This window comes from Myxine glutinosa, chromosome 4, assembly GCF_964187855.1.
Source record: "Myxine glutinosa chromosome 4, kmMyxGlut1.1, whole genome shotgun sequence".
Classification (NCBI taxonomy): domain Eukaryota; kingdom Metazoa; phylum Chordata; class Myxini; order Myxiniformes; family Myxinidae; genus Myxine; species Myxine glutinosa.
The window spans coordinates 92,142,045-92,168,695 of NC_136264.1; the positions used below are offsets into that span (position 1 = coordinate 92,142,045).

Here is a 26,651-nt window from a genome sequence, read left to right on the forward strand (position 1 = left end):
TCCGCAAGCCGTTCGCTTTGGACCAAACCATTGCATGTAAATAGAGGGGGGGGGGATTGTCACCGTACTCGCAAGCCGTTCGCTTTGGACCAAACCATTTCATGTAAATAGAGGGGGGGGGGGGGGGGGGGGGATTGTCACCGTACTCGCAAGCCGTTCGCTTTGGACCAAACCATTTCATGTAAATAGAGGGGGGGGGGGGATATAATTTTAGATATATATATAGTACGGGCATGCCCTAGTATGGTATAAAAGCCCGTCAAAAATGACGCATTGGAACAGTTTATTCGACGGTGCAGCCTCGCGTGCGTGCCAAAGTCTGAAGCCTCGGCCTAGTGTCAAGTGTGTGCTTATATCTTCTTTATTTATTAGACATCCTACGGAAGTAAATGAACACTCGTTTTACTCTGCGTGCGTTGCACATCGTGTGCAGCGAATTTCACTTCCCTGCACCTTTTATTTATTGCTATGTTTAAAAAACGCTTCTGTACACCGCCCTTGAGGCTCACTTTACAAGCCACCGTCTACAATAACAATAGAAAAGACATAATTACTCTTTTATGTTAAATGTTTTTCGAGTTTGTTTTATCCTCAAAGATAGAACACAGTGAACACACATTCGTGTTAAAAGATTGAACTTTAAAACCTACTCTTATGAAAGGGGACAGACATCTGTACAACACACACAAACTGTCTGTGTTTTATATGGTCCAGGTAACTGCATGCACAGTGCACACAGTAATACAAGTACCATCCAATATTTCTTTCACCACTTTCATACAAGATCGGCACCACAGATGGGGAGAAACAACAGGACTTCCAAACACAATTTGTCTTCCAGTGAGAGCAGCTGCTAAGTTGGGAGCATTTAAGTTGAGAGCCTGACTTGTCGCAATACTGTACTCCAACACATCTGTCATGCTTTGATGAAATTTGGAATGAGGGGTTTGGCCAGGAGTAGGGAGGTGTCTGTCTGAGCTGACACTCACTTTTTTTTTTCTTTTTTGTATACAAGATGGAGGCTCGTCTAAGAGCTAACATTAATGACAAAAAAAACAAAAAACGGACTCATAAGACAAAATAAAGGGAGCGGGAGATCACATGGGGAGAGGGGGAAGCACACAAGTACAACATTTGAGAGCAGGGACATCGGGAGAGCTGTGGGATGGAGAGGGCTTGGGGGGAAGAGGCAGGGGAATTGGGGTGGGGGTGTGGGGTAGGTAAAAATGGAGTGCAGTAAAAAAAAAAACCACATGGACACAGCTGGGACTTCCAGGAAAGAGGTTGTTATTTCAGAAAAGTGGATCTGGGGTGAATTAACGGGAGTAGAAAAGATCAAGGTTTTGGATGGGGGGAGATAAATAACTATAACTTTGCATTAATGAAGATAACTTTGCATTTCCGCATGAGAAAACATTTGGGGACAACTACATGTGGAATTTGCTTTGGCAGCTAACGCTCTGCCTTTTGATGATGAGCTGAACCCCATCTTTAGAGCAAGCTAAGCTATCCAAATAGAGATGGTGAATTGTGTAATGACTTTCGAAGAATGTGATCAGTGGGGTAAAACCATCTGTTCTGACCCAGGCAGTTTGACCAAACCCCATCCGAAACATCTACAAGTACACATGCATGTATGAGGAGGGTAGTCTTTTAAAAATGAATTTATAGAATGCACAAAATCATTTAGAGTCGGAATTGAAATTCTAGGTGAGGCAATTTCAAGTTCCAGATTCAAACCTGTCCCTGGACTATGTAAGTGCCGGAAGATGCAGGATGTGTACCCTGCCAAGCCTAAATGGAACCACTGTAAATCTTGTCTTTCATGCAGGCTTCCCGTGGGCCTAATTAGTCTGTTTCCTGATGGAAGAACAGAGATGGATTGACATTGGAGGGCCTTGTGTCCAATTGTGCCTTCACCTCATTAAGAAATAGCACATTGATGAAGAAATAATCCTACAAAAAAAACAATGTTATCACATGTTTCACTATAACAATAACAACTCCATCAATAAACGGTTTTATCCCCGAGTGTTACTTCTTAATGTGAAATTAATACATCAGAGCAGGCAGAGTAAAATCACGGATGATTGTACTTCATCACTGAAGAGGTATCCTGAAACAAGTTCTGGAAAATCAGTTTCTTTACTTGCAAAATGGAACATTGGCAAGTATATTGGTTGGTCTGCTCTGTTATTCTGCCCGTTTTTGAATGAGTTTGTATGTCAATCGCCTACGGGTCGCAATTTTACACCGATTTTCACGAAATTTAATAACCTGGTGGAGGTAAGAAGCCTATTGTTTGTGAGGTCAAAGGTCAAGGTCACATAAAATTGGCACTGTTCATCTGATTGACTTGAAATTTGAACAGCGTTTGCATGTTTTGTCACTGAAGCCTATTGCTTTTAAAGTCAAAAGGGTAGAAAAAAAAGGTTAAAAAAAAAAAGGGTTTAAAAGGTCAACGTCACATGAAGTCGTCATTTTTCATCCGAATTACTTGAAATTTGAACTTCATTGCTTGCAAAATCGAAGATTTATTTTACTTGCAAAATCCAGGATTTTTCAAGTATATTGGTTGGTTGAGTTTCTTATTCTGTCTGTCTGTTTGTCACTCGCCTACAGGTCACAATTCTATACCGATCGTCATGAAACTTCGACAAGTTGTAGAGGTGGTTACAATTGAGACGGCTATTGATTTTGAGGTCAAGGGTCATCTGGAGGTCAAATTTCTACAATCACCATTTTTCATCTGGTTGACTTGAAAATTAAACAGCAATTAATTACACAAGCAACAGTACCTGCCCTGTGGGCGGGGCTTCAATTGGGACGCCGAAATGAAAAGGCAATGGCCTCTCCAATATTGTAACCGTTTGTGACGTTTGTCACATTGTCTCCAGTACCCGTTTGTGGCAATGTTTTCATTGTGACGAAAATATTCGAATTCGAATTTATTTATTCATATTTATTCGAATTGCACGAATATGTGAATTGTCATTGTGTTTCATTGTGATGTTTGTGCAGCGACGGGCGGTGTGTACGAAGGGCAGGGACTTAATCAACACGAGCTGATGACTCGCGCTTACTGGGAATTCCTCGTTCGTGGGACACTGTCTCAAGCCCCATCACGGATGGAGCTCAGTGGTTTACCCGAGCCTGATGGCGAAGGGCAAGGTACACACTGGCCTGTCCAGTGTAGCACGCGTGCGGCCCCGGACATCGAAGGGCATTAAACATTCATTAAACATTAAACGTTCATTAAAGGATTACGAAACGAAAAACATTACGAAATTACGTTCACACCGTCACGTCAAACACTACCGTGAACACATACATCGTCACAATAAGAACATCGTCACAATGAATGTTATGCGAACGCGAATGTTATGCGGAGTCCAAACCTGAGAATGCTGGAGACCAAAGCTGAAATTGGAAAAACTAAATAGCCTATTTTACTCCCAGGGGTCCCAGGAATACCCAGCCAAAATATCTTTGCGATCGGTTCAGCAGTTTTTACGGTACCTTCGAACAGACAGACGGACATTTGGTGAATTATAGTAAGATCGTGTATCGCTGATTTGGGAAACCAACTATTTAAGGGCAAAATGTCAAAGGTCAACTCAAGGTCAAAGGTCAACTCTTTGACTTCCGCTTCCGGTCTTGCCGGCGAGGTTTCGTTTATTTGCAGCTCTCCACGCTCTCCATCAAAATCGAAGTTAAGTAATTGTTCCCATTTGTATTTTCGTTATAACTGTATTTATTTTACGGTGTGTGTACGTATATTGTGTCCCGAGGATGATTTTCAGTGCAAATCTTTCATACCTGTATAGAAAATCGTGTTAATTCGTGTCGTGTCTTGAGGCCTTGTACAGTGTACAACCTTGAGGCTTTGTTTCTCTCTCAGCGGTCCGTCGTTTGTGCTCCAATAACTTTCGTTCTCTGCTTTTCCCAGTCTTTTCACCCCATAGCCTACTTCCTTGTGTAAATCTCAACTAAAAAAAAACTAAAAAACTAAAAAAAACATTTCCTTCTCTGTTCTTATTCTTTGTTCTCATTCGTTTATTCGTTCTTATTCGTTCGTTCGTTTTTCGACCTCGTGTTTCTCCCCCATTTTCCCAGATAGTTTTCACTGTTATTAACCTTACAATGTTTACACTTTCCCCTCAAGTTCTGTATTCCGTCGTATATTATAACACCTTTTTCTTCTTCTTCTTTAAAAGGCTGCTTTCGACTTGTTCACCAAATCTATTCATCCCCAAAAAAAAATCCATCTCTTATATAGTGCCTTTTTTCTACATTCCCTAAACTCTCCTGCACTCCATCCTTCCTCCAGCGTCCTTAAACGTATTTTTGACTCGAAGGTCACAAGAAACTCATTTTGCAATAAATGTTCGTTTCCCATGAATCGTTCACTTTCTAAAATCCAATCTCACCCCTCCCCTCCAAATCTTCCCCATAACCACTCCCCTCCTAATCCTCCCCATCACACATCCCTTTCAAATCTCCCCCCTTGCCCCCTCCCTCACCCCTCCCCTCCAAATCTCCCCACCCTCATTTCTTCTCAATTTCCCCCCTCCCACTCCCCCTCCTCAAAGCGTCCTCCCCGCTTCTTCCCCCTTCCAACTCTCACCTCCATCTCCCCCAACTTTCTGCCTCGCTCTTCCCCCTCCTCAAATAACATCTCATTGTGCCTCACCCAATCACCATCAAACCTTTTGTCCGCCCCATCCTTCCCTTTCTCCGAGCTATTCTGAAATCTCTGACACACCTTCAAAAGCTCTCCCTACCTCTTCCACCTCTTCCACATCTTACCCTACCCCTCCTCCCCTCTGTTCTGTATCCGATGCTCCCCCTTCCTCTTCATTAATGGTATGGACCTCAAACATCCGGGGCCTTCGTTCAAACGTAACTGATCTCTCCATACAGGTTGCTTCTGTCAAACCAGACGTGATCTGCTTAACAGAAACTTTCCTCCTTCATGATGTCTCTGATTCCTTAGTATCTCTCCCGGGTTACTCCCTCCTCCGGTATGATAGACCTGAGCCTCGTCCTGGAGGTGGGGTTGCTATCTTTATCAAAAACTCTCTTCCTCAATCGCCCTGCACTGCACTCTCTCCACCTCACCCCCAGGAATACCTCTGGCTACGGATTCCCCTTCGCTCCCACCTCTTGTTCATATCTGTGTTGTACCGTCCACCAAACAGTGATGACTCCATCTACATCTCGCTGTCTGATAATATGGACCAACTTCTATCGACTCATCCCAACTCTCTCTTCCTCATATATGGTGACTTCAACTGTCATCATGCCACCTGGTTGGGTGTGGGATCCTCTCTCACCAGTCATGGCACCTCAGCTAAGGACTTCTGTGACTCACTGGGATCGACACAATCTGTCAATTTCCCGACCCGGATCACAGTCAATGGAGCATCTTCTCTTCTGGACTTGGTTATGACTAACTTCCCTGAAAATGTCTGCTGCTCTTCTTCTGCTTCAATCAGATCATCTGATCATGTGCTTGTTAAAGTGGACATCTCTCTGACCATTCTCAGGGAGCCTGCTCAGCATCGACGAGTCTGGCATTTCACTCAGGCCAACTGGCACGGTCTTCAAGCAGCCATCAATCATCTGGACTGGTCTCCCATCTCTACCACCTCTGACATAAACTCATTCTGGGAATTCTTCCAAAGTAAATTGCTCTCTCTCATGCAGAGATTTATCCCATCTCGTCTTCAGTTGTCATACCCTTCCTCCCGTCCATGGTACATGGAATCTTGTGGTGAGGCTGTTGCCCAGAAACAACTTGCCTTCGTCTCCTGGAAAGCAAATCCAATGGAAGGAAATCTCATTTCCTTTCAGAAAGCCCGAAACAAGTGTGTGTCCACCCTCCGGAGAGCCAGGAAACAATATCTCTCCGTTCTCAAGACCGAACTCTCTTATCTGTCTCCCTCTTCCAAATCCTGGTGGCGTCTGGTCAAATCTGTTTCTGGTGTTTGTTCCCCCTCCATCCCCTCCCTTACCTCAAACGGCTACACAGCTGACTCCGCACGTGAAAAAGCTGAATGCCTCAACTCTGTGTTTGCCTCTAAATCTTGTGTCCCAAACCCATCCCTCTCTGTACCCACCATACCCAGTCGTACCCAGCTGCTCCTGGACTCTGTGTCCTTTCCTCCTGACAAGGTGGAAAAGTTTCTGTCAACCCTCGACTCTGATTCTGCAACTGGACCTGACGGCATCAGCCCACGGGTCCTAAAATCCTGTTCTTCCGCTCTTTCACTCCCTCTCTCTGTTCTCTTCACCCTTTCTTTTGCTCAAGGTCAACTGCCATCTGCTTGGAAATCAGCCAACATCGCCGCTTTGCACAAAAAAGGTGCAAAAACTGATCCTAGCAACCACAGACCAATCAGCCTTCTCCCAATTATCAGCAAGGTCATGGAATCCATCATTGCTTCGGATATGAAATCTTTCCTCTTCTCCAATGGCTTGATCACTGATCATCAATTTGGTTTCAGACCAGGTCACTCTACTCTGGACGTGCTGCTTCTGCTGTCTCAACAATGGATGGAGGTCCTCAATGCCAAACAGGAAATTAGAGCTGTCTCCCTCGACATATCACGTGCCTTCGATACGGTCTGGCACCCCGCTCTGCTCACCAAACACTCCTCCTTTGGTATCCACGGAAATCTCCACGCATGGCTGGCGGACTTCCTCTCTAGTCGTAGTCAACGTGTGGCCCTGAATGGGTCTCTCTCATGTCCTCTTCCTGTTCAGGCTGGAGTTCCCCAAGGCAGTGTTCTGGGCCCTGTGCTTTTTCTGGTCTTCATCAATGATCTCTCTGACTCTCTTGAAAATCCTCTGTATCTCTTTGCTGATGACTCCACTCTCTGCCGCTCCATTCCTCATCCCTCAGATCAGCAGTCTGCAGCTTTCTCACTCTCTGCAGACCTGGACAAAATCACAGACTGGGCAAACAAGTGGAACATGTCTTTCAATCCTGACAAATCTCACACTCTTACGATGTCTCTCCGAAAAGACCGACTGGACAACCCTCCCACCTACTTTCTGAATAATCCTCTCCAAGAAGTTCTGTCACTCAAGCTTGTGGGTCTCACTATCTGCCATGATCTTTCCTGGGAAAACCACATTTCCAAGCTGGCCTCCAAAGCCAGTCGCCGACTGGGCATCCTCCATCGTGCGAAGTCCTTCCTTGGCACACCTGAGCTCCTCACCACATACAAGGCTTTCATCTGCAGCTCAATGGAGTACTGCTCTCCCCTCTGGGCTGGTGCTCCTGCCTCACACCTAGCTCGTCTTCACGCTGTTGAAACCAAAGCGTTCAGAATCATTGGAATCTCCCGCGATGACGCTATCTCCGAGGGCCTTTCACTTAATCACCGCAGGCAGGTTGGTGGTCTTTCCGTCTTCTACCGACTCCTCTCCGGCCTTGCTCCCCCAGCTCTCTCTGGGCTCTGTCCCCCAAATATTCCTGCAGGTCGCACAAGATCTGCCTGCAACCCTCTTATGGTTAAACTGCCAAAATCAAGACTCTCTGCTCACCTTCACTCCTTCATTCCTCTTTTCTCCCACCTCTGGAACAAACTCCCTCACTCTCTTCAATCCCACTCCTCCCTCCAGGTCTTTAAAATGGCTGTTCACCACCATCTCTTATCTTCCCCAATCCAAAACCTTGATCTTTTCTACCCCACTAATTTCACCCCAAATCCACTTTTTTGAGGTGACTTTTGACTTCTTTCCTGGAAGTCCTTGGTGTCCTTTCGTTTTATACCTATCCTGCCTCCCCCCAGGCCCTCTCCCTCCAAAAACATCTCCCGAGGTCCCTGCTCTCAAATGTTAAGTTTGTGTGCTTCCATAACGTTCCTCCCCTTCTCTCCCCATCTTGTCGACCGCTCCTCTTTTTATATACTTTGTTTGCTTGTTTGTTTGATTTGTTTGTTTGATGAATGTTAGCTCTTTCACGAGCCTCGACTCTGTATACAAAAAAGAAGAAAAAAAAGCCAAACTTCTCATATCAATTTTCATCTGAAAAATCATCAATTTTAATCCGATTGACCCGAGCCTTGATTTAGATCGGCAATTTTAATCTTAATGAAATTGACAATTTGATGTATCCATGACAACCTTTTTGGGGGGAGGGGTGGATTTTTCAAGTATCGTGCTCTGCATGACATCTTCGTTTGCATATTGGGTCACTGAATTGGTTCACCAATCAAAAGCTAGTAGTCTACTGGTTTTGAGATTAAAGATCAAGGTCGCATAAAATCGTCAATTTTCATCGGATTGACTTGAAAGTCAAACAGGGTTTGCATATTGGGTCACTGAATTAATTGATTCATGAATCAAAAGATTGAAGCCTGTTGTTTTTGAAGTCCAAGAGGATGATCGCAGCTACTGATTTCCCAAGTACTGGTCTTGGACTGCTTGTTTTGTTTGTCATTTACTTTATTTCACTTTAATAAAACTTGTACGATCATTTATTACTTTCCCATTTTAGTAAAGCACCATTAAATGCAATGTATTCCACCTGGGTTGATAGTTCACATCTTTCAAAGATGCTCCTTTCTGGATTTTAATTTTGCCGATACGTTTATTGCTTCGAATGGCTTGGTTTCTAATTTTTGTTTTCAAAGAACAAAAACAAATCCCATAAACTGTACAGAGTACAAAACTCATTTGCACAATTTAGCTCCATCAACAATGGAGATATAATGTAGGCAAAAAGGTAACCAGCTACTCAGAGCCTGGCTGAAAGCACCCAATAGTTTAACATTCTATGTTTAAATGAACATGGAAGGAAACAAAAAGTTTGATGTACCATGTGGGGGGGAAAAAGAATCGTGTTCATGCCTTGTACGCATTATGTGTATTTGAATGTGAGGCCAGAAGGGACTTTTCAGATGAATGATGCAATCTAGGGAAGCTTTCCAGCACATATAATGGCAATATGCCAATGATGTAACCAGGGGAAACTTTCAGCAAGCATCCAGACAATGCGTGGATGATGTAATCAAGGGGAGCTTTCCAGCATACATCATGCCAATGTGCTGCCAAACCACAGCACCAATATTTGCATCGCAACCTGTTCTGATATGGCAGAGGATATAAAAAGATTGATATTTAAAAAAAGAGAAAAATCCAGACAAAGATGAACCACGACAGACACAAAGCAATGGAGTATGAGCATTAGAACATGTACTTGCCTCATGGGGTGCCAGTGTAAAAAATTAAAGGCTTGCTTCTACAACTTTACGAAAGACTGTTACTGTTTGATAGGTTCAGAAACGGTTTACTCAATTACATCTTTATTTTGAGTTTCTGCTTTGGATGCAAGTGTATTAAAAACATAATGTTGCCAAATTCCGTTTTAAAAATTCTCCATGCATCGAATGTAGAGGAAAAACCCATGAACTGTAAAACACCTTTTTACTGCACGGTAATCATGTTTACTGACTCCTCAAGAGCGTTTTGCAAAAGCTTTTTTGGAATTACATTATAAAACTTCATTTTATGCGTTCAAAACTAAATTGGATTTTTGTACTTTTATTTGTGCTTTTTTGCAGACAAAAAATAGAATCCATGGCTATTTCCTTTTAGAGACTCACTATTTACAGGATGTGCAAGATTGCTTGGAGGTTCGCGCACTCGCTTTTGAGCGGTCGAACCCAGGTCTGAATCTCGAACTAGCTACAAACTGTCACCCTGGTGTTTTGCATGCAAGGCGAGGCATCAATGTGTGTGCGAAGGATGTAAAGCCAGATTGCCCCATCCACGAGGAATAGCTGGCACACTTTAAAGATCCTAAGTTTTCTTTAGCATTAGGCGAGTCATCGCTGTTTTTGTTAGTTATTGCAAGTCACAAATTCCTACTACCTTGAGTTGAATGGCATCCCGGTTCCTAAAAGTCTTCGACCAAAACGTTCCCCAGCCGACTCCACAATAATGTAGGAATAATAAGGGCCATTATATAATGAAGTGGTTGATCAGTATTAAGAGAGCTCGTTTTGCTGCAGTAGTAGTTATGTGCACACACCAGAAAAGGCACAAATGAGGTAATGACGTAGTCAAACCTACATTCAACTCCTTCCATTGCAAAACACATGGGATGCTTTAAATTCCAGGGACAACTGGCTAAAAACCCTGCAAAAAAATGTACAATAGAATTTCGATAGAAAATTTACATAGACGTTATATAGAACCTGTCTAAAGTACTTCTATAGTACTTTAGGATCAAGGTCTATAGAATGGTTCCATATAAGTTTTGTATGGAAATTCTGTAAAAATTCTAGAGAAATAGAATCGACAGAAAATTCGATATTTTCGATAAAATTTGGTCTTAAAGTACTATAGAATTTCTATAGACAAGTTCTATAGAACGTCTATTGAAATTTTATGTATAATTTATATGGAACAGTTCTATAGAATTTGGTTTTAAAATGCTATATAATTTCTATAGACAAGTTCTATAGAACGTCTATTGAAATTTTATGTATAATTTATATGGAACAGTTCTATAGAATTTGGTTTTAAAATGCTATATAATTTCTATAGACAGGATCTATCGAACATCTATATAGATTTTCTATGGAATTTCTATGGAACAGTTCTTTAGAATTTGGTCCTAAGGTACGATAGAATTTCTATAGACATGTTCTATAGAACAGCTGAAGAATTCCATAGAACACCCATTCTTTGCAAATATATACAGACATTTCAATGGATCTTTTATAGAACGTCTAATTTTTGGAACAACCAACATTTCCCCAGAGTTCAAAAGAATCCACACGTTCCATTAAAATTCTAATGAGTTATGCATAAATTCTACAGAACATTTTTTGAAGGTAAGTCCACTTCAAAGGATGACGTGACCAACTATGCAGCATCCCATGCTCATGTCGCAGTTGGCGACAGTCTTTGTCAGATAGAATTCTACCAACTAGGGCATGCCCGTACTATATATATATCTAAAATTATATCCCCCCCCCCCTCTATTTACATGAAATGGTTTGGTCCAAAGCGAACGGCTTGCGAGTACGGTGACAATCCCCCCCCTCTATTTACATGAAATGGTTTGGTCCAAAGCGAACGGCTTGCGAGTACGGTGACAATCCCCCCCCCCCCCCCTCTATTTACATGAAATGGTTTGGTCCAAAGCGAACGGCTTGCGAGTACGGTGACAATCCCCCCCCTCTATTTACATGAAATGGTTTGGTCCAAAGCGAACGGCTTGCGGAGTTTGGTAAAGAAATCGCCATAGCTCGGTAACTACTTGTCCGATTAATATGAAACCTTGAAAAGGCACATCCTCAGGTCCCCAGCAATATACCTGGCAAGTTTCAAGTATATCGGACCCGTGGTTGTCGAGAAACAGCGGTCACAGACAAACACACAGACATACACACATACACACACACACACAGAGATTACTGGAATTATAGATAGACTAGGGCATGCCCGTACGTGGGTGCCCGTTCCTTGCCAAAAAAAAAAAAAAACGCTACCCGTACGCTCTACCCCGCCCGTACGCCCGTAAACAAAAAAAACAACGCTCTTCACTTCCGCCCTTCGCTCTGGGAGAAATAATGCGCATAAGAAATCGAGAAATTATTATTTTCTCCGGAAGAAATCGAATTACGAACCGTAATGGCGCACGCGCTCGGCTCGGCTCGCAACAACGCGTTCTGTGATTGGCTGCCGGAAGTGAAGTCTTCACTGTCCGGAAGGTCGCAAATCGCAGTTACGATGAATCGCAAATTAGTTTTAATTAGTTTTAAAACATAGTTTAACGCCAACATAGTTTGCAAACGTGAAATAAATGAATACGCTCTCAAATGTGCCGTCCGAGGCAGAGTCTGTTCGCCACGTTCGGCACACGTGATAGCTCGCTGCTCTCTGATTGGTTGAATCGTTTTTTGGACATAGCTCGGTAACTACTTGTCCGATTAATTTCAAACCTTGAAAAGGCACATCCTCGGGTCCCCAGCAATATACCTGGCAAGTTTCAAGTATATCGGACCCGTGGTTGTCGAGAAACAGCGGTCACAGACAAACAAACACACACACAGACACACACACACACACACAGAGATTACTGGAATTATAGATAGACTAGGGCATGCCCGTACTATATATATAGGACGTGCCCGTAAGTGCGTGATGTTACCGTACAATGAATGTATCGTCCCGACGCCGCAGCTCGGATGGCGCTGCAGTTAATCGGGCCCCCAAATTCCTCATCGACGATAACTAAACAATATATTATATGAATCGCACCGTACATACCTCCTTCTAGATCTTGTTCTTGTCTTGATATACTCACTCAGGCGCACTCTATCACGACTGAGTCCTCCCAGCTCCTCCAAATGGCGCCCGCTAGCCGCTACGTAAGTCCGGAAGTGACGTCCTCATTTGACTGTCCGGAAGGTCGCAAATCGCAGTTACGATGAATCGCAAATTAGTTTTAATTAGTTTTAAAACATAGTTTAACGGCAACATAGTTTGCCGACGGGAAATAAATGAATACGCTCTCAAATGTGCCATCCGAGGCAGAGTCTGTTCGCCACGTTCGGCACACGTGATAGCTCGCTGCTCTCTGATTGGTTGAATCGTTTTTTGGACATAGCTCGGTAACTACTTCTGCGATTAATTTAAAACCTTGAAAAGGCACATCCTCGGGTCCCCAGCAATATACCTGGCAAGTTTCAAGTATATCGGACCGGTAGTTGTCGAGAAACAGCGTTCACAGACATACAAACATACAAACATACAAACGTACAAACAAACATACACACAGAGATTACTGGAATTATAGATAGATAATCAAATAAGGACCAGATAGATCAGAAAAATGCATCTGAGTTTTAAGTTGTTCTGGTTTTGAAACCACTTTCTTTTCGAATGCAAACATTTAAATCGAATTATCGTATTCCATATGGAACCTTAATTTGAGAGCTGAATCCATTTTCCCATTTTATGTGAGCATGTGCTTGAGTTGGTTTGGCGGACGTGTTGGTTTGGTGGATGTGTTATTTTGGCGGATGTCTTGGTTTGGCGAATGTGTTGTTTTGGCGGACGTGTTGGTTTGGCGCATGTATTGGTTTGGCGGATGTGTTGGTTTGGCGGATGTGGCTGTTTGGCGGCTGTGTTGGTTTGGCGCATGTGTTGGTTTGGCGCATGTGTTGGTTTGGCGGATGTGTTGGTTTGGTGGAGGGGATGATTTGGTGTATGTGTTGGTTTGGCGGATGTGTTGGTTTGGCGGATGTGTTGGTTTGGCGGATGTGTTGGTTTGGCGGATGTGTTGTTTTGGTGGCTATTTTGGTTTGGCGGATGTGTTGGTTTGACAAATGTGTTGGTTTCGCGGATATGTTGGTTTTGCGGATGTGTTGGTTTGGTGGATGTGTTGATTTGGCGGATGTGTTGGATTGGCGGATGTGTTGTTTTGGCGGATGTCTTGGTTTGGCGCATGTGTTGGTTTGGCGCATGTGTTGGTTTGGCGGATGTCTTGGTTTGGCGCATGTATTGGTTTGGTGGATGTGTTAGTTTGACTGTTGTGATGGTTTGGCTGATGTGTTGGTTGGCGGATGTGTTGGTTTGGCTGATATATTGGTTTGGCGCATGTATTGGTTTGGTGGATGTGTTGGTTTGGCACATGTGTTGGTTTGGCGGATGTGTTGGTTTGGCGGATGTGTTGGTTTGTCGGATGTGTTGGTTTGGCGGATGTGTTGGTTTGGCGGATCTGTTGGTTTGGCGGATCTGTTGGTTTGGCGGATGTGTTGGTTTGGCGGATGTGTTGGTTTGGCTGATGTGTGGTTTGGCGCATGTGTTGGTTTGGCGCATGTGTTGGTTTGGCACATGTGTTGGTTTGGCGGATGTGTTGGTTTGGCGCATTTATTGGTTTGGTGGATGTGTTGGTTTGACTGATGTGATGGTTTGGCTGATGTGTCGGTTTGGCGGATGTGTTGGTTTGGTTGTTGAGTAGTTTTGGCGGATGTGTTGGTTTGGCGGATGTGTTGTTTTGGCGGACGTGTTGGTTTGGCGGACGTGTTGGATTGGTGGATGTGTTGGTTTGGCAGATGTGGCTGTTTGGCGGATGTGTTGGTTTGGCGGATGTGTTGGTTTGGCGGATGTGTTGGTTTGGCGGATGTGTTGGTTTGGCGGATGTGTTGGTTTGGCGGATGTGTTGGTTTGGCGGATGTGTTGTTATGGCGGATGTGTTGGTTTGGTGGCTATTTTGGTTTGGCGGTTGTGTTGGTTTGACAAATGTGTTGGTTTCGTGGATATGTTGGTTTTGCGGATGTGTTGGTTTGGTGGATGTGTTGATTTGGCGGATGTGTTGGATTGGCGGATGTGTTGTTTTGGCGGATGTCTTGGTTTGGCGCATGTGTTGGTTTGGCGCATGTGTTGGTTTGGCGCATGTGTTGGTTTGGCGGATGTCTTGGTTTGGCGCATGTATTGGTTTGGTGGATGTGTTAGTTTGACTGTTGTGATGGTTTGGCTGATGTGTTGGTTTGGCGGATGTGTTGGTTTGGCTGATATATTGGTTTGGCGCATGTATTGGTTTGGTGGATGTGTTGGTTTGGCACATGTGTTGGTTTGGCACATGTGTTGGTTTGGCACATGTTGGTTTGGCGGATGTGCTGGTTTGGCGGATGTGTTGGTTTGTCGGATGTGTTGGTTTGGCGGATGTGTTGGTTTGGCGGATGTGTTGGTTTGGCGGATGTGTTGGTTTGGCGGATGTGTTGGTTTGGCGGATGTGTTGGTTTGGCTGATGTGTGGTTTGGCGCATGTGTTGGTTTGGCGCATGTGTTGGTTTGGCGCATGTGTTGGTTTGGCGCATGTGTTGGTTTGGCGGATGTGTTGGTTTGGCGCATTTATTGGTTTGGTGGATGTGTTGGTTTGACTGATGTGATGGTTTGGCTGATGTGTCGGTTTGGCGGATGTGTTGGTTTGGTTGTTGAGTAGTTTTGGCGGATGTGTTGGTTTGGCGGATGTGTTGTTTTGGCGGACGTGTTGGTTTGGCGGATGTGTTGGATTGGTGGATGTGTTGGTTTGGCGGATGTGGCTGTTTGGCGGATGTGTTGGTTTGGCGGATGTGTTGGTTTGGCGGATGTGTTGGTTTGGTGGAGGGGATGATTTGGGGGATGTGTTGGTTTGGCGGATGTGTTGGTTTGGCGGATGTGTTGGTTTGGCGTATGTGTTGGTTTGGCGGATGTGTTGGTTTGGCGGATGTGTTGGTTTGGCGGATGTGTTGTTATGGCGGATGTGTTGGTTTGGCGGATGTCTTGGTTTGGCGCATGTGTTGGTTTGGCATATGTCTTGATTTGGCGCATGTATTGGTTTGGTGGATGTTTTGGTTTCACTAATGTGATGGTTTGGCTGATGTGTTGGTTTGGCGGATGTGTTGGTTTGGCTGATGTATTGGTTTGGCGCATGTGTTGGTTTGGCAGATGTGTTAGTTTGGCGCATGTGTTGGTTTGGCGGATGTGTTGGTTTGGCGGATGTGTTGGTTTGGCGGATGTGTTGGTTTGGCGGATGTGTTGGTTTGGCGGATGTGTTGGTTTGGCGGATGTGTTGGTTTGGCGGATGTGTTGGTTTGGCGGATGTCTTGGTTTGGCGCAAGAGTTGGTTTGGCGGATGTGTTGGTTTGGTGGATGTGTTGGTTTGGTGGATGTGTTGGTTTGGCAGATGTATTATTTTGGCGGATGTGTTGGTTTGGCACATGTGTTGGTTTGGTGGATATGTTGGTTTGGCGGATGTGTTGGTTTGGCGGATGTGTTGGTTTGGCGCATGTATTGTTTTTGCGGATGTGTTGGTTTGGCGGATGTCTTGGTTTGGCGCACGTGTTGGTTTGGAGCATGTGTTGGTTTGGCGGATGTCTTGGTTTGGCGCAGGTTTTGGTTTGGTGGATGTGTTGGTTTGATGGATGTGTTGTTTTGGTGGCTGTTTTGGTTTGGTGGATGTGTTGGTTTGGCGGACGTGTTGGATTGGCGGATGTGTTGGTTTGGCAGATGTATTGGTTTGGCGGATGTGTTGGTTTGGCGGATGTGTTGGTTTGGCGGATGTGTTGGTTTGGCGGATGTGTTGGTTTGGCGGATGTGTTGGTTTGGCGGATGTGTTGGTTTGGCGGATGTGTTGGTTTGGCGGATGTGTTGGATTGGCGGATGTGATGGATTGGCGGATGTGTTGTTTTGGCGGATGTCTTGGTTTGGCGCATGTGTTGGTTTGGCGGATGTGTTGGTTTGGCGCATGTCTTGGTTTGGCGCATGTGTTGGTTTGGCGCATGTGTTGGTTTGGCGGATGTGTTGGTTTGGCGGATGTGTTGGTTTGGCGGATGTGTTGGTTTGGCGGATGTGTTGGTTTGGCGCATGTGTTGTTTTTGCGGATGTGTTGGATTGGCGGATATGTTGGATTGGAGGCTGTCTTGTTGTGGCGGATGTGTTGGTTTGGTGGAGGGGATGATTTGGCGGATGTGTTGGTTTGGCGGATGTGTTGGTTTCGTGGATGTGTTGGTTTGGTGTATGTATGTTTTGCCAAATGTGTTGCTTTGGCGGACGTGTTGGTTTGGCGGACGTGTTGGTTTGGCGGACGTGTTGGTTTGGTGGACGTGTTGGTTTGGCGGCTGCGTTGGTTTGGCGGATGTGTTGGTTTGGCGGATGTGTTGGTTTGGCACATGTGTTGGTTTCGCGGATGTGTTGGTTTGGCGGATGTCTTGGTTTGGCGCATGTGTTGGTTTGGCGCATGTGTTGGTTTGGCATATGTCTTGGTTTGCCGCACGTGTTGGTTTGGTGGATGTGTTGGTTTGACTGTTGTGATGGTTTGGCTGATATGTTGCTTTGGGGGATGTGTTGGTTTGGCGGATTTGTTGGTTTGGCGGATGTGTTGGTTTGGCGGATGTGTTGGTTTGGCGGATGTGTTGGTTTGGCGGATGTGTTGGTTTGGCGGATGTGTTGGTTTGGCGGATGTGTTGGTTTGGCGGATGTGTTGGTTTGGCGGATGTGTTGGTTTGGCGGATGTGTTGGTTTGGCGGATGTGTTGGTTTGGCGGATGTGTTGGTTTGGTGGATGTGTTGCGTTGGCGGATGTGTTGGTTTGGCGGATGTGTTGGTTTGGCGGATGTGTTGGTTTGGCGGATGTGTTGGTTTGGCAGATGTATTATTTTGGCGGATGTGTTGGTTTGGCGGATGTCTTGGTTTGGCGGATGTCTTGGTTTGGCGGATGTCTTGGTTTGGCGGATGTGGTTGTTTGGCGGATGTGTTGGTTTGGCACATGCTGTTGGTTTGGTGGATGTGTGGTTTGGCGCATGTGTTGGTTTGGCGGAAGTGTTGGTTTGGTGGAGGGGATGATTTGGCATATGTGTTGGTTTGGTGGATGTGTTGGTTTGGCGCATGCTGTTGGTTTGGTGGATGTGTGGTTTGGCGCATGTGTTGGTTTGGCGGATGTGTTGGTTTGGTGGAGGGGATGATTTGGCGTATGTGTTGGTTTGGCGGATGTGTTGGTTTGGAGGATGTGTTGGTTTGGCGGATGTATTGGTTTGGCGGATGTGTTGGTTTGGCGGATCTGTTGGTTTGGCGGATGTGTTGGTTTGGCGGATGTGTTGGTTTGGCGGATGTGTTGGTTTGGTGGAGGGGATGATTTGGCGTATGTGTTGGTTTGGCGGATGTGTTGGTTTGGAGGATGTGTTGGTTTGGCGGATGTATTGTTTTGGTGGCTGTTTTGGTTTGGCGGATGTGTTGGTTTGGCAGATGTGTTGGTTTGGCGGATCTGTTGGTTTGGCGGATGTGTTGGTTTGGCGGATGTGTTGGTTTGGCGGATGTGTTGGTTTGGCGGATGTGTTGGTTTGGCGGATGTGTTAGATTGGCGGATGTGTTCGATTGGCGGATGTGTTGTTTTGGCAGATGTCTTGGTTTGGCGCATGTGTTGGTTTGGCGGATGTGTTGGTTTGGCGGATGTGTTGGTTTGGCGGATGTGTTGGTTTGGCGGATGTGTTGGTTTGGCGGATGTGTTGGTTTGGCGCATGTGTTGGTTTGGCGCATGTGTTGGTTTGGCGCATGTGTTGGTTTGGCGCATGTGTTGGTTTGGCGCATGTGTTGGTTTGGCGCATGTGTTGGTTTGGCGCATGTGTTGGTTTGGCGCATGTGTTGGTTTGGCGCATGTGTTGGTTTGGCGCATGTGTTGGTTTGGCGGATGTCTTGGTTTGACGCATGTATTGGATTGGTGGATGTATTGGATTGGTGGATGTTTTGGTTTGACTGTTGTATTGGTTTGGCTGATGTGTGGTTTGGCGCATGTGTTGGTTTGGCACATGTGTTGGTTTGGCGCATGTGTTGGTTTGGCGCATGTGTTGGTTTGGCGCATGTGTTGGTTTGGCGGATGTCTTGGTTTGGCGCATGTATTGGATTGGTGGATGTTTTGGTTTGACTGTTGTATTGGTTTGGCTGATGTGTGGTTTGGCGCATGTGTTGGTTTGGCGCATGTGTTGGTTTGGCGCATGTGTTGGTTTGGCGGATGTGTTGGTTTGGCGCATGTATTGGTTTGGTGGATGTGTTGGTTTGACTGATGTGATGGTTTGGCTGATGTGTCGGTTTGGCGGATGTGTTGGTTTGGTTGTTGAGTAGTTTTGGCGGATGTGTTGGTTTGGCGGATGTGTTGTTTTGGCGGACGTGTTGGTTTAGCGGATGTGTTGGATTGGCGGATGTGTTGGTTTGGCGGATGTGTTGGTTTGGCGGATGTGTTGGTTTGGCGGATGTGTTGGTTTGGCGGATGTGTTGGTTTGGCGGATGTGTTGGTTTGGTGGAGGGGATGATTTGGCGGATGTGTTGGTTTGGCGGATGTGTTGGTTTGGCGGATGTGTTGGTTTGGCGGATGTGTTGGTTTGGCGGATGTGTTGGTTTGGCGGATGTGTTGTTATGGCGGATGTGTTGGTTTGGCGGATGTCTTGGTTTGGCGCATGTGTTGGTTTGGCGGATGTGTTGGTTTGGCATATGTCTTGATTTGGCGCATGTATTGGTTTGGTGGATGTGTTGGTTTCACTAATGTGATGGGTTGGCTGATGTGTTGGTTTGGCGGATGTGTTGGTTTGGCTGATGTATTGGTTTGGCGCATGTGTTGGTTTGGCGCATGTGTTGGTTTGGCGGATGTGTTGGTTTGGCGGATGTGTTAGTTTGGCGGATGTGTTGGTTTGGCGGATGTGTTGGTTTGGCGGATGTGTTGGTTTGGCGGATGTGTTGGTTTGGCGGATGTGTTGGTTTGGCGGATGTGTTGGTTTGGCGGATGTGTTGGTTTGGCGGATGTGTTGGTTTGCCGGATGTGTTGGTTTGGCGGATGTGTTGGTTTGGCGGATGTGTTGGTTTGGCGGATGTGTTGGTTTGGCGGATGTCTTGGTTTGGCGCAAGAGTTGGTTTGGCGGATGTGTTGGTTTGGTGGATGTGTTGGTTTGGCAGATGTATTATTTTGGCGGATGTGTTGGTTTGGCACATGTGTTGGTTTGGCGGATATGTTGGTTTGGTGGATGTGGCTGTTTGGCGGATGTGTTGGTTTGGCGGATGTGTTGGTTTGGCGCATGTATTGTTTTGGTGGCTGTTTTGGTTTGGTGGATGTGTTGGTTTGGCGGACGTGTTGGATTGGCGGACGTGTTGGTTTGGCAGGTGTTGGATTGGCGGATGTGATGGATTGGCGGATGTGTTGTTTTGGCGGATGTCTTGGTTTGGCGCATGTGTTGGTTTGGAGGATGTGTTGGTTTGGCGGATGTGTTGGTTTGGCGCATGTGTTGGTTTGGCGCATGTGTTGGTTTGGCGCATGTGTTGGTTTGGCGCATGTGTTGGTTTGGCGCATGTGTTGGTTTGGCGCATGTGTTGGTTTGGCGCATGTGTTGGTTTGGCGGATGTGTTGGTTTGGCGGATGTGTTGGTTTGGCGGATGTGTTGGTTTGGCGGATGTGTTGGTTTGGCGGATGTGTTGGTTTGGCGGATGTGTTGGTTTGGCGGATGTGTTGGTTTGGCGGATGTGTTGGTTTGGCGCATGTGTTGTTTTTGCGGATGTGTTGGATTGGCGGATGTCTTGTTGTGGCGGATGTGTTGGTTTGGTGGAGGGGATGATTTGGCGGATGTGTTGGTTTGGCGCATGTGTTGGTTTGGCGGATGTGTTGGTTTGGCGCATGTCTTGGTTTGGCGCATGTGTTGGTTTGGCGCATGTGTTGGTTTGGCGGATGTGTTGGTTTGGCGCATGTGTTGGTTTGGCACATGTGTTGGTTTGGCGGATGTGTTGGTTTGGCGGATGTGTTGTTATAGCGGATGTATACGTTTCCTATTGTTGGTATGGCGGAGGACGAATATTTGCACGTGCAACGGGAAGTGGGGGAAGGGGAATCAAAATAAATTTCTCCAACTATAAAGAAATCGTCCTGCGCCAACAAACCTTGAATCAGCCATCCTTGTCGACAGTTTACAGCATGTGTCACCCATTTTCTCAACTGTGGGTTTCCTGATGCCGTTGCAATGGAAGTTGGCTTTTGACTTTGAAACTTTTGGACAAGTGAAAAACATTTTGACTCCCCTTTGTACGTATAAATGGCTCACCATCCACACAAGCTGGAGCTGCCCTTGTTGTTCCAGCCACCTGACTTGGCAAGCAAGAGCACTTGACGGTTTGCGAGCGCTCTTCAATCTTGTTCTTGTTACAGCAACGATGTGCAGCGACTACTTCACATGTTCCCATCTTCACACGGTGCCCTGTCGGACAGAGAGTAAGTAAAAGCCACGTAACACTCGTTTGATCCCATTTACAGCGGTAAAAACCTCCAAACCCAACTCACTGGACTGAGAAAAGGAGGCCCTGGATACCTCCATCACAGTCTCATTTGTGACAACCCTTGGCAAATTTTAATTCTGTAGTTTGTTCCTATCATTTGATGGATTAATACTCCACAAAAATAGGAAAATGTGATACTTACAAATCTCTTATGCTCAATAAAAGATATTTCAGCGAGAACCACAACCCTGTGTATAATACATGTAAAGAATAATGGTGAAAGGGTGACGCATAACGAATAAATAAAAAAAACAGCTTTTGTTACACTTTATTCAACATCTTGCTTTGTTAGAGACGCACACACACCAAAGGAGTCTTTCAGCAAAACCTAATTGGGCACCAAACACATTTGTATTTCACAAACACACCTTGTTTGGAGGGATATTTCACCCCTGGGAGTTTAGCGAAAAGTCTTATTATTCAAACAGCACATTTTTAGCTCATCTGGAACAAAGTTTGGGGGAGCTTATGCGATGGCATGTCATCCGTCCATCAGTCCGTCAGTCCGTCAGTCCGTCAGTCCGTCAATCCGTCAATCCGTCAGTCAGTCCGTCCGTCCGTCCGTCCATCCATCAGTCCGTAAACACTTGTAACTTCTTCTCTGAAACCACTGAAGGATTGTGACCAAACTTGGCACAAATTATATTTGTTGTGATGTGACTAAAGTTTGTTCACGGCATTTAAAAAAAATCGGGGTATAAGTGGGTTTACCGGGGGTCAAAGAGGATCCAGGTTTGACCCCCCAAAATAGGAATTTTATTTTTCCTCTGAAACTACACACACTATTTCGATGAAACTTGACCACAACTTTTACCACATGTGATGTACCAAAATTTGTTCACGACATTAAAAAATCTGCCCCTTTGGGCATCTGGGGGTGGGGGGGGGGGGGGATCCCCCCAAAATAGGTATCTTTAGTCAGTGCAGTATACTGTTTATTCTACCAGATGAGCACCAGGGGTATTGCCCCTATGTTTGGGTATATTTGGGAGTTGATATTGGGGAGTTTGCTTGGACCCCAAAGTGATTTGTTTGTTACCTGACGCACACAAATCGAAAAGTGGGGTTAAAAAGCAATTAGTTAAGGTCTGTGTGTCTGTCCGTCCATCCTTCCATCCATCCGTCTTATCATTTTATGACCAAGGAACAACGTATTTAAATCGAATGTTATATGTTGAACACGATTTGGAACATGAACAGAACGAGAAGTCTGCCATTTTACTGCACATTGGCTCTGAATTTGACCCGATCACACATTCACAAAAAGGAGTGAGATAATATATTTACTCTGTCTGCCTGCCTGGCAATCAAAAAAAATTGAAAATCATTCCATACAGGAAACTTACGGTTTTTAAGGACATCATAATTTGCACATGTATGACAGGCATGAATAACTAATGCAACGTGTTAGATAGGGTGGTGTAATAGACGCTGGGTAAAACGGCAGTAAAACCTAAAATTAATTTTATTTCTACGCATTTAAACCTTTATTAAATGTAACTAGCAATGGTACCTGCCCTATGGGCGGGGATTCAATTTGGAGGCCGAAATGAAAAGGCAAAATATCAGGAATTGAAGGCTTTTTTTATTTTAAACGATTCATATAAACATCTGTTGAATCATATCACACGCAAATCATCAAAATTTAAACAGTACATGGCGCCCATTTTGAAAAAAGATTGAATTCTGCAAAACGGAAGCGGCCACTGTACGTCTTTCTCAGTCGCAAGTTTATGTGTGAAGAGTGCGCGCCGAATCTGTAACACGGAAGCGGCCGCTACACCTGTTTCTCAGTCGCTTTGCACACGCTGCCATGTTACTTCCGAGCCACACGTTTATATAGGCAGAGTTCGTCAGGAGTCGATCTACTCTCTCCTGGTACGTAGAATAAACAGTATTTGTAGAATTTCAACAAAAGCCACATCACTGTTCATATCGGTAAATATTATTCCATCGTGTTTGGAAAAACTGGAAAATTGGAAAACTTGGAAAAACAATATAGCCTATATTACTCCCAGGGTTCCCAGGAATACCCACCCAAAACATCGTTGCGATCGGTTGAGCCGTTTTTGCGGTACCTTCGAACGGACGGACACGGACATTTGGTGAATTATAGTAAGATTACAGTCACGTGAAAAAGTAAGTACACCCCATGTAAAGTTTTGACTTTTTCAACATATTTCAACATACAGCTATTTGATCTTCATTTCAACAATATTGATCGATAAAGGTGATATAATATAACAAATATCATGAAACATTTACATTTTGTAGTCCATTGTATAACTTAAATAAACATAAATGCAAATTTCGCATGTGGAAAAAGTAATAACACCCTTGGCTCTAATAGGTGGTATTGCCCCCTTTGGCAGAAACAACCTCAATTAGGCGTTTCTTATAACTGTCTACCAGTCTCTGACATCGACTGGGAGAAATTTTTGCCCACTCCTCCATGGAGAATTCTTTCAGCTGTGCGATGTTTGAGGGGTTTCTTGCATGCACAGCTCGCTTCAAATCCTCCCACAACAACTCGATGGGATTTAGATCCGGGCTTTGACTTGGCCATTCCAGAACCCTCCATTTCTTTCTTTTCAGCCATTCCTTGGTGGATTTACTGGTATGTTTAGGGTCATTGTCATGTTGCAAGGCCCACCTTCGGTTGAGCTTCATCTTTCCGACAGATGGCCTCACATTATCCTCAAGCACCCTCTGGTACAATGAAGAATTCATAGTGGATTCTATGACGGTGAGCTGCCCAGGCCCTGTGCAGCAAAGCTGCACCCAAACCATAATATTTCCACCACCATACTTTACAGTTGGTATCAGGTTCTTGTGGTCAAATGCTGTCTTTGGTTTTTGCCAAACATGTCTTCTCGTACTGTGGCCAAATAGCTCTACCTTTGACTCATCTGTCCAGAGTACAATGTTTCAGAAGTGCTGGTCTTTGCCTCGGTGTTCATTGGCAAACTTTAGTCTTGCCCTGATGTTCTTTCTGGACAGCAAAGGTTTCCTCCTGGCACATCTCCCATGTAGATCAAATTTGTGCAGCCTCTTTCTAATGGTAGACTCGTGCACTTTGACATCAACAGTGGCAAGATCTACCTGTAGGTCCCGTGATGACATTCTGGGGTTCTTAGAGACTTCTTTCAGCATCTTGCGGTCTGCTCTCGGGCTGAACTTGCTGGGGCGGCCTGGCCTGAACAAGTTGGCAGTTGTTTGGAATCTTCTCTACTTGTAGATGATCTTCTGGACAGTCGAATGATTGATTCCAAATTGTTTGGAGATTGTTTATTTATTTATTTATTTTTTTCTTTTTGTATACTGAATCGAGGCTCGTGAAAGAGCTAACATTTATTTCACAAACAAATCAACCAGACAAACAAAACACACAAAAAGAGGGAGCGGAAGACAAGATGGGGAGAGAAGCAGAAGCACACAAACCACAACATTTGAGAGCAGGGAGAAGTGTGGGAGGGAGAGGGCTTGGGGCCAGGAGGCGTGGGAAGGAGGGGGGCGGGGGTTAGAGATATAAAACACAAGAGGACCGAAATTAGCGGGGGTAGAAAAGATCAAGGTTTTGGATGGGGGAGGATAAGAGATGGTGGTGAACAGCTGTTTTAAAGACCTGGAGGGTGGAGTGGGATTGAAGAGAGTGAGGGAGTTTGTTCCAGAGGCGGGAGAAAAGAGGAATGAAGGAGTGAAGGTGAGCAGAAAGTCTTGATTTTGGCAGTTTAACCATAAGAGGGTTGCAGGCAGATCTTGTGCGACCTGCAGGAATATTTGGGGGACAGAGCCCAGAGAGAGCTGGGGGGGCAAGGCCAGAGAGGAGTCGGTAGAAGACGGAAAGACCACCAACCTGCCTGCGGTGAGTGAGTGAAAGGCCCTTGGAGGTAGCTTCATCGCGGGAGATTCCAATGATTCTGAACGCTTTGGTTTCAACAGCGTGAAGACGAGCTAGGTGTGAGGCAGGAGCACCAGACCAGAGGGGAGAGCAGTATTCCATAGAGCTGCGGATGAAAGCCTTGTATGTGGTGAGGAGCTCAGGTGTGCCAAGGAAGGACTTCGCACGACGGAGGATGCCCAGTCGGCGACTGGCTTTGGAGGCCAGATTTGAAATGTGGTTTTCCCAGGAAAGATCATGGCAAATAGTGAGACCCAAAAGCTTGAGTGACAGAACTTCTTGGAGAGGATTATTCAGAAAGTGGATGGGAGGGTTTTCCAGTCGGTCTTTTCGGAGAGACATCGTAAGAGTGTGAGATTTATCAGGATTGAAAGACATGTTCCATTTGTTTGCCCAGTCTGTGATTTTGTCCAGGTCTGCAGAGAGTGAGGAGGCTGCAGACTGCCGATCTGAGGGATGAGGAATGGAGCGACAGAGAGTAGAGTCGTCAGCAAAGAGATAGAGAGGATTTTCAAGAGAGTCAGAGAGATCATTGATGAAGACCAGAAAAAGCACAGGGCCCAGAACACTACCTTGGGGAACTCCAGCCTGAACAGGAAGAGGAGATGAGAGAAACCCATTCAGGGCCACACGTTGACTACGACCAGAGAGGAAGTCCGCCAGCCACGCGTGGAGATTTCCATGGATACCAAAGGAGGAGAGTTTGGTGAGCAGAGCGGGGTGCCAGACCGTATCGAAGGCACGTGAAATGTCAAGGGAGACAGCTCTAATTTCCTGTTTGGTGTTGAGGACCTCCATTCATTGTTGAGAAAGCAGAAGTAGCATGTCCAGACGAGACGAGTCCTGGCCAAGCACGCGACGCCCCCACCTCAGACGAGTCCTGGCAAAGCACGCGACGTCCCCACAGCGGCACGAGCAGACGATAGAGACGGCAGACGAGTCGGGACGAGCCCTCGGAGAAAGAAGGGAGACGCGTCCTGAGGTGAGCCAGAGAAGCAGTTTTGGCTCCAACAGCAGTTTTGGCTCCACCAGCAGCTTTGGCTCCACAAGCAGCATTGACTCCACCAGGCAGTTTCAACCCGTTACCCCGCGGGAACCAGATTGCGGTGGCATCGGTGGCCGTCGAGGTCCAGCCCGACGTCCCGTGCGGGATCAAGCCCGAACCATCTGCCCCAGCTGAACCTTCCCATTCCTCCTTCCAGCATTCATTCCTGCCATTCCATCCTTCTTGTGTACGTGAGTTTGTTTTGTTTGTCTTGTCCCAGGGAATAAGTTAAGCTTGTATAGTTAAGCTAGTATTTTCACTGTGTCACCTGCTTTTTCCATTTTCCCTGTATATAACCTTGACTGCTCCTTTTGCTTTAGTGTGTGTAAATAATAAATCCTGTTATTCTTCTGTACGTCTTCTTCTTCCTCTTTACATTCGGTCGCTTTAGAGGTTTCCATATTGAATATCTGTGGCGCGATTTTGGCCAACGTCCAGGAATCGGGTTAGTCGGGGTAACTGTTAGGGCCGCGGCGCCATCCGCTCGGCAAAACAACATCCTATCCGCGGTCCATAACAATCAACGTCACATCAACATCTCCAAATAATATTTCCACCACCATGCTTTACAGTTGGTATCAGGTTATTGTGGTCAAATGCTTTCTTTGCTTTTCGCCAAACATGTCTTCTGGTATTGTGGCCAAATAGCTCTACCTTTGACTCATCTGTCCAGAGCACATTGTTCCAGAAGTGCTCGTCTTTGCCGAGGTGTTCATTGGCAAACTTTAGTCTTGCCCTGATGTTCTTTCTGGACAGCAAAGGTTTCCTCCTGGCGCACCTCCCATGTAGATCAAATTTGTGCAGCCTCTTTCTAATGGTAGACTCGTGCACTTTGACATCAGCAGTGGCAAGAGCTACCTGTAGGTCCCGTGATGACATTCTGGGGTTCT

The 26,651-nt window shown here is 45.6% G+C and overlaps 1 protein-coding gene across 1 annotated transcript in view; it reads right to left on the reverse strand.

Annotated features, from left to right (window-relative positions):
• The window catches only part of LOC137424983 (chemokine-like protein TAFA-2), a 436,603-nt gene that overhangs the window by 4,903 nt on the left and 405,049 nt on the right, over positions 1 to 26,651 (reverse strand). Inside the window, exon 3 of the mRNA XM_068112926.2 lies at positions 20,584 to 20,736. Coding sequence (XP_067969027.1) covers positions 20,584 to 20,736 — 153 coding nt within the window. The remainder of the gene's footprint in view (positions 1 to 20,583; positions 20,737 to 26,651) is intronic.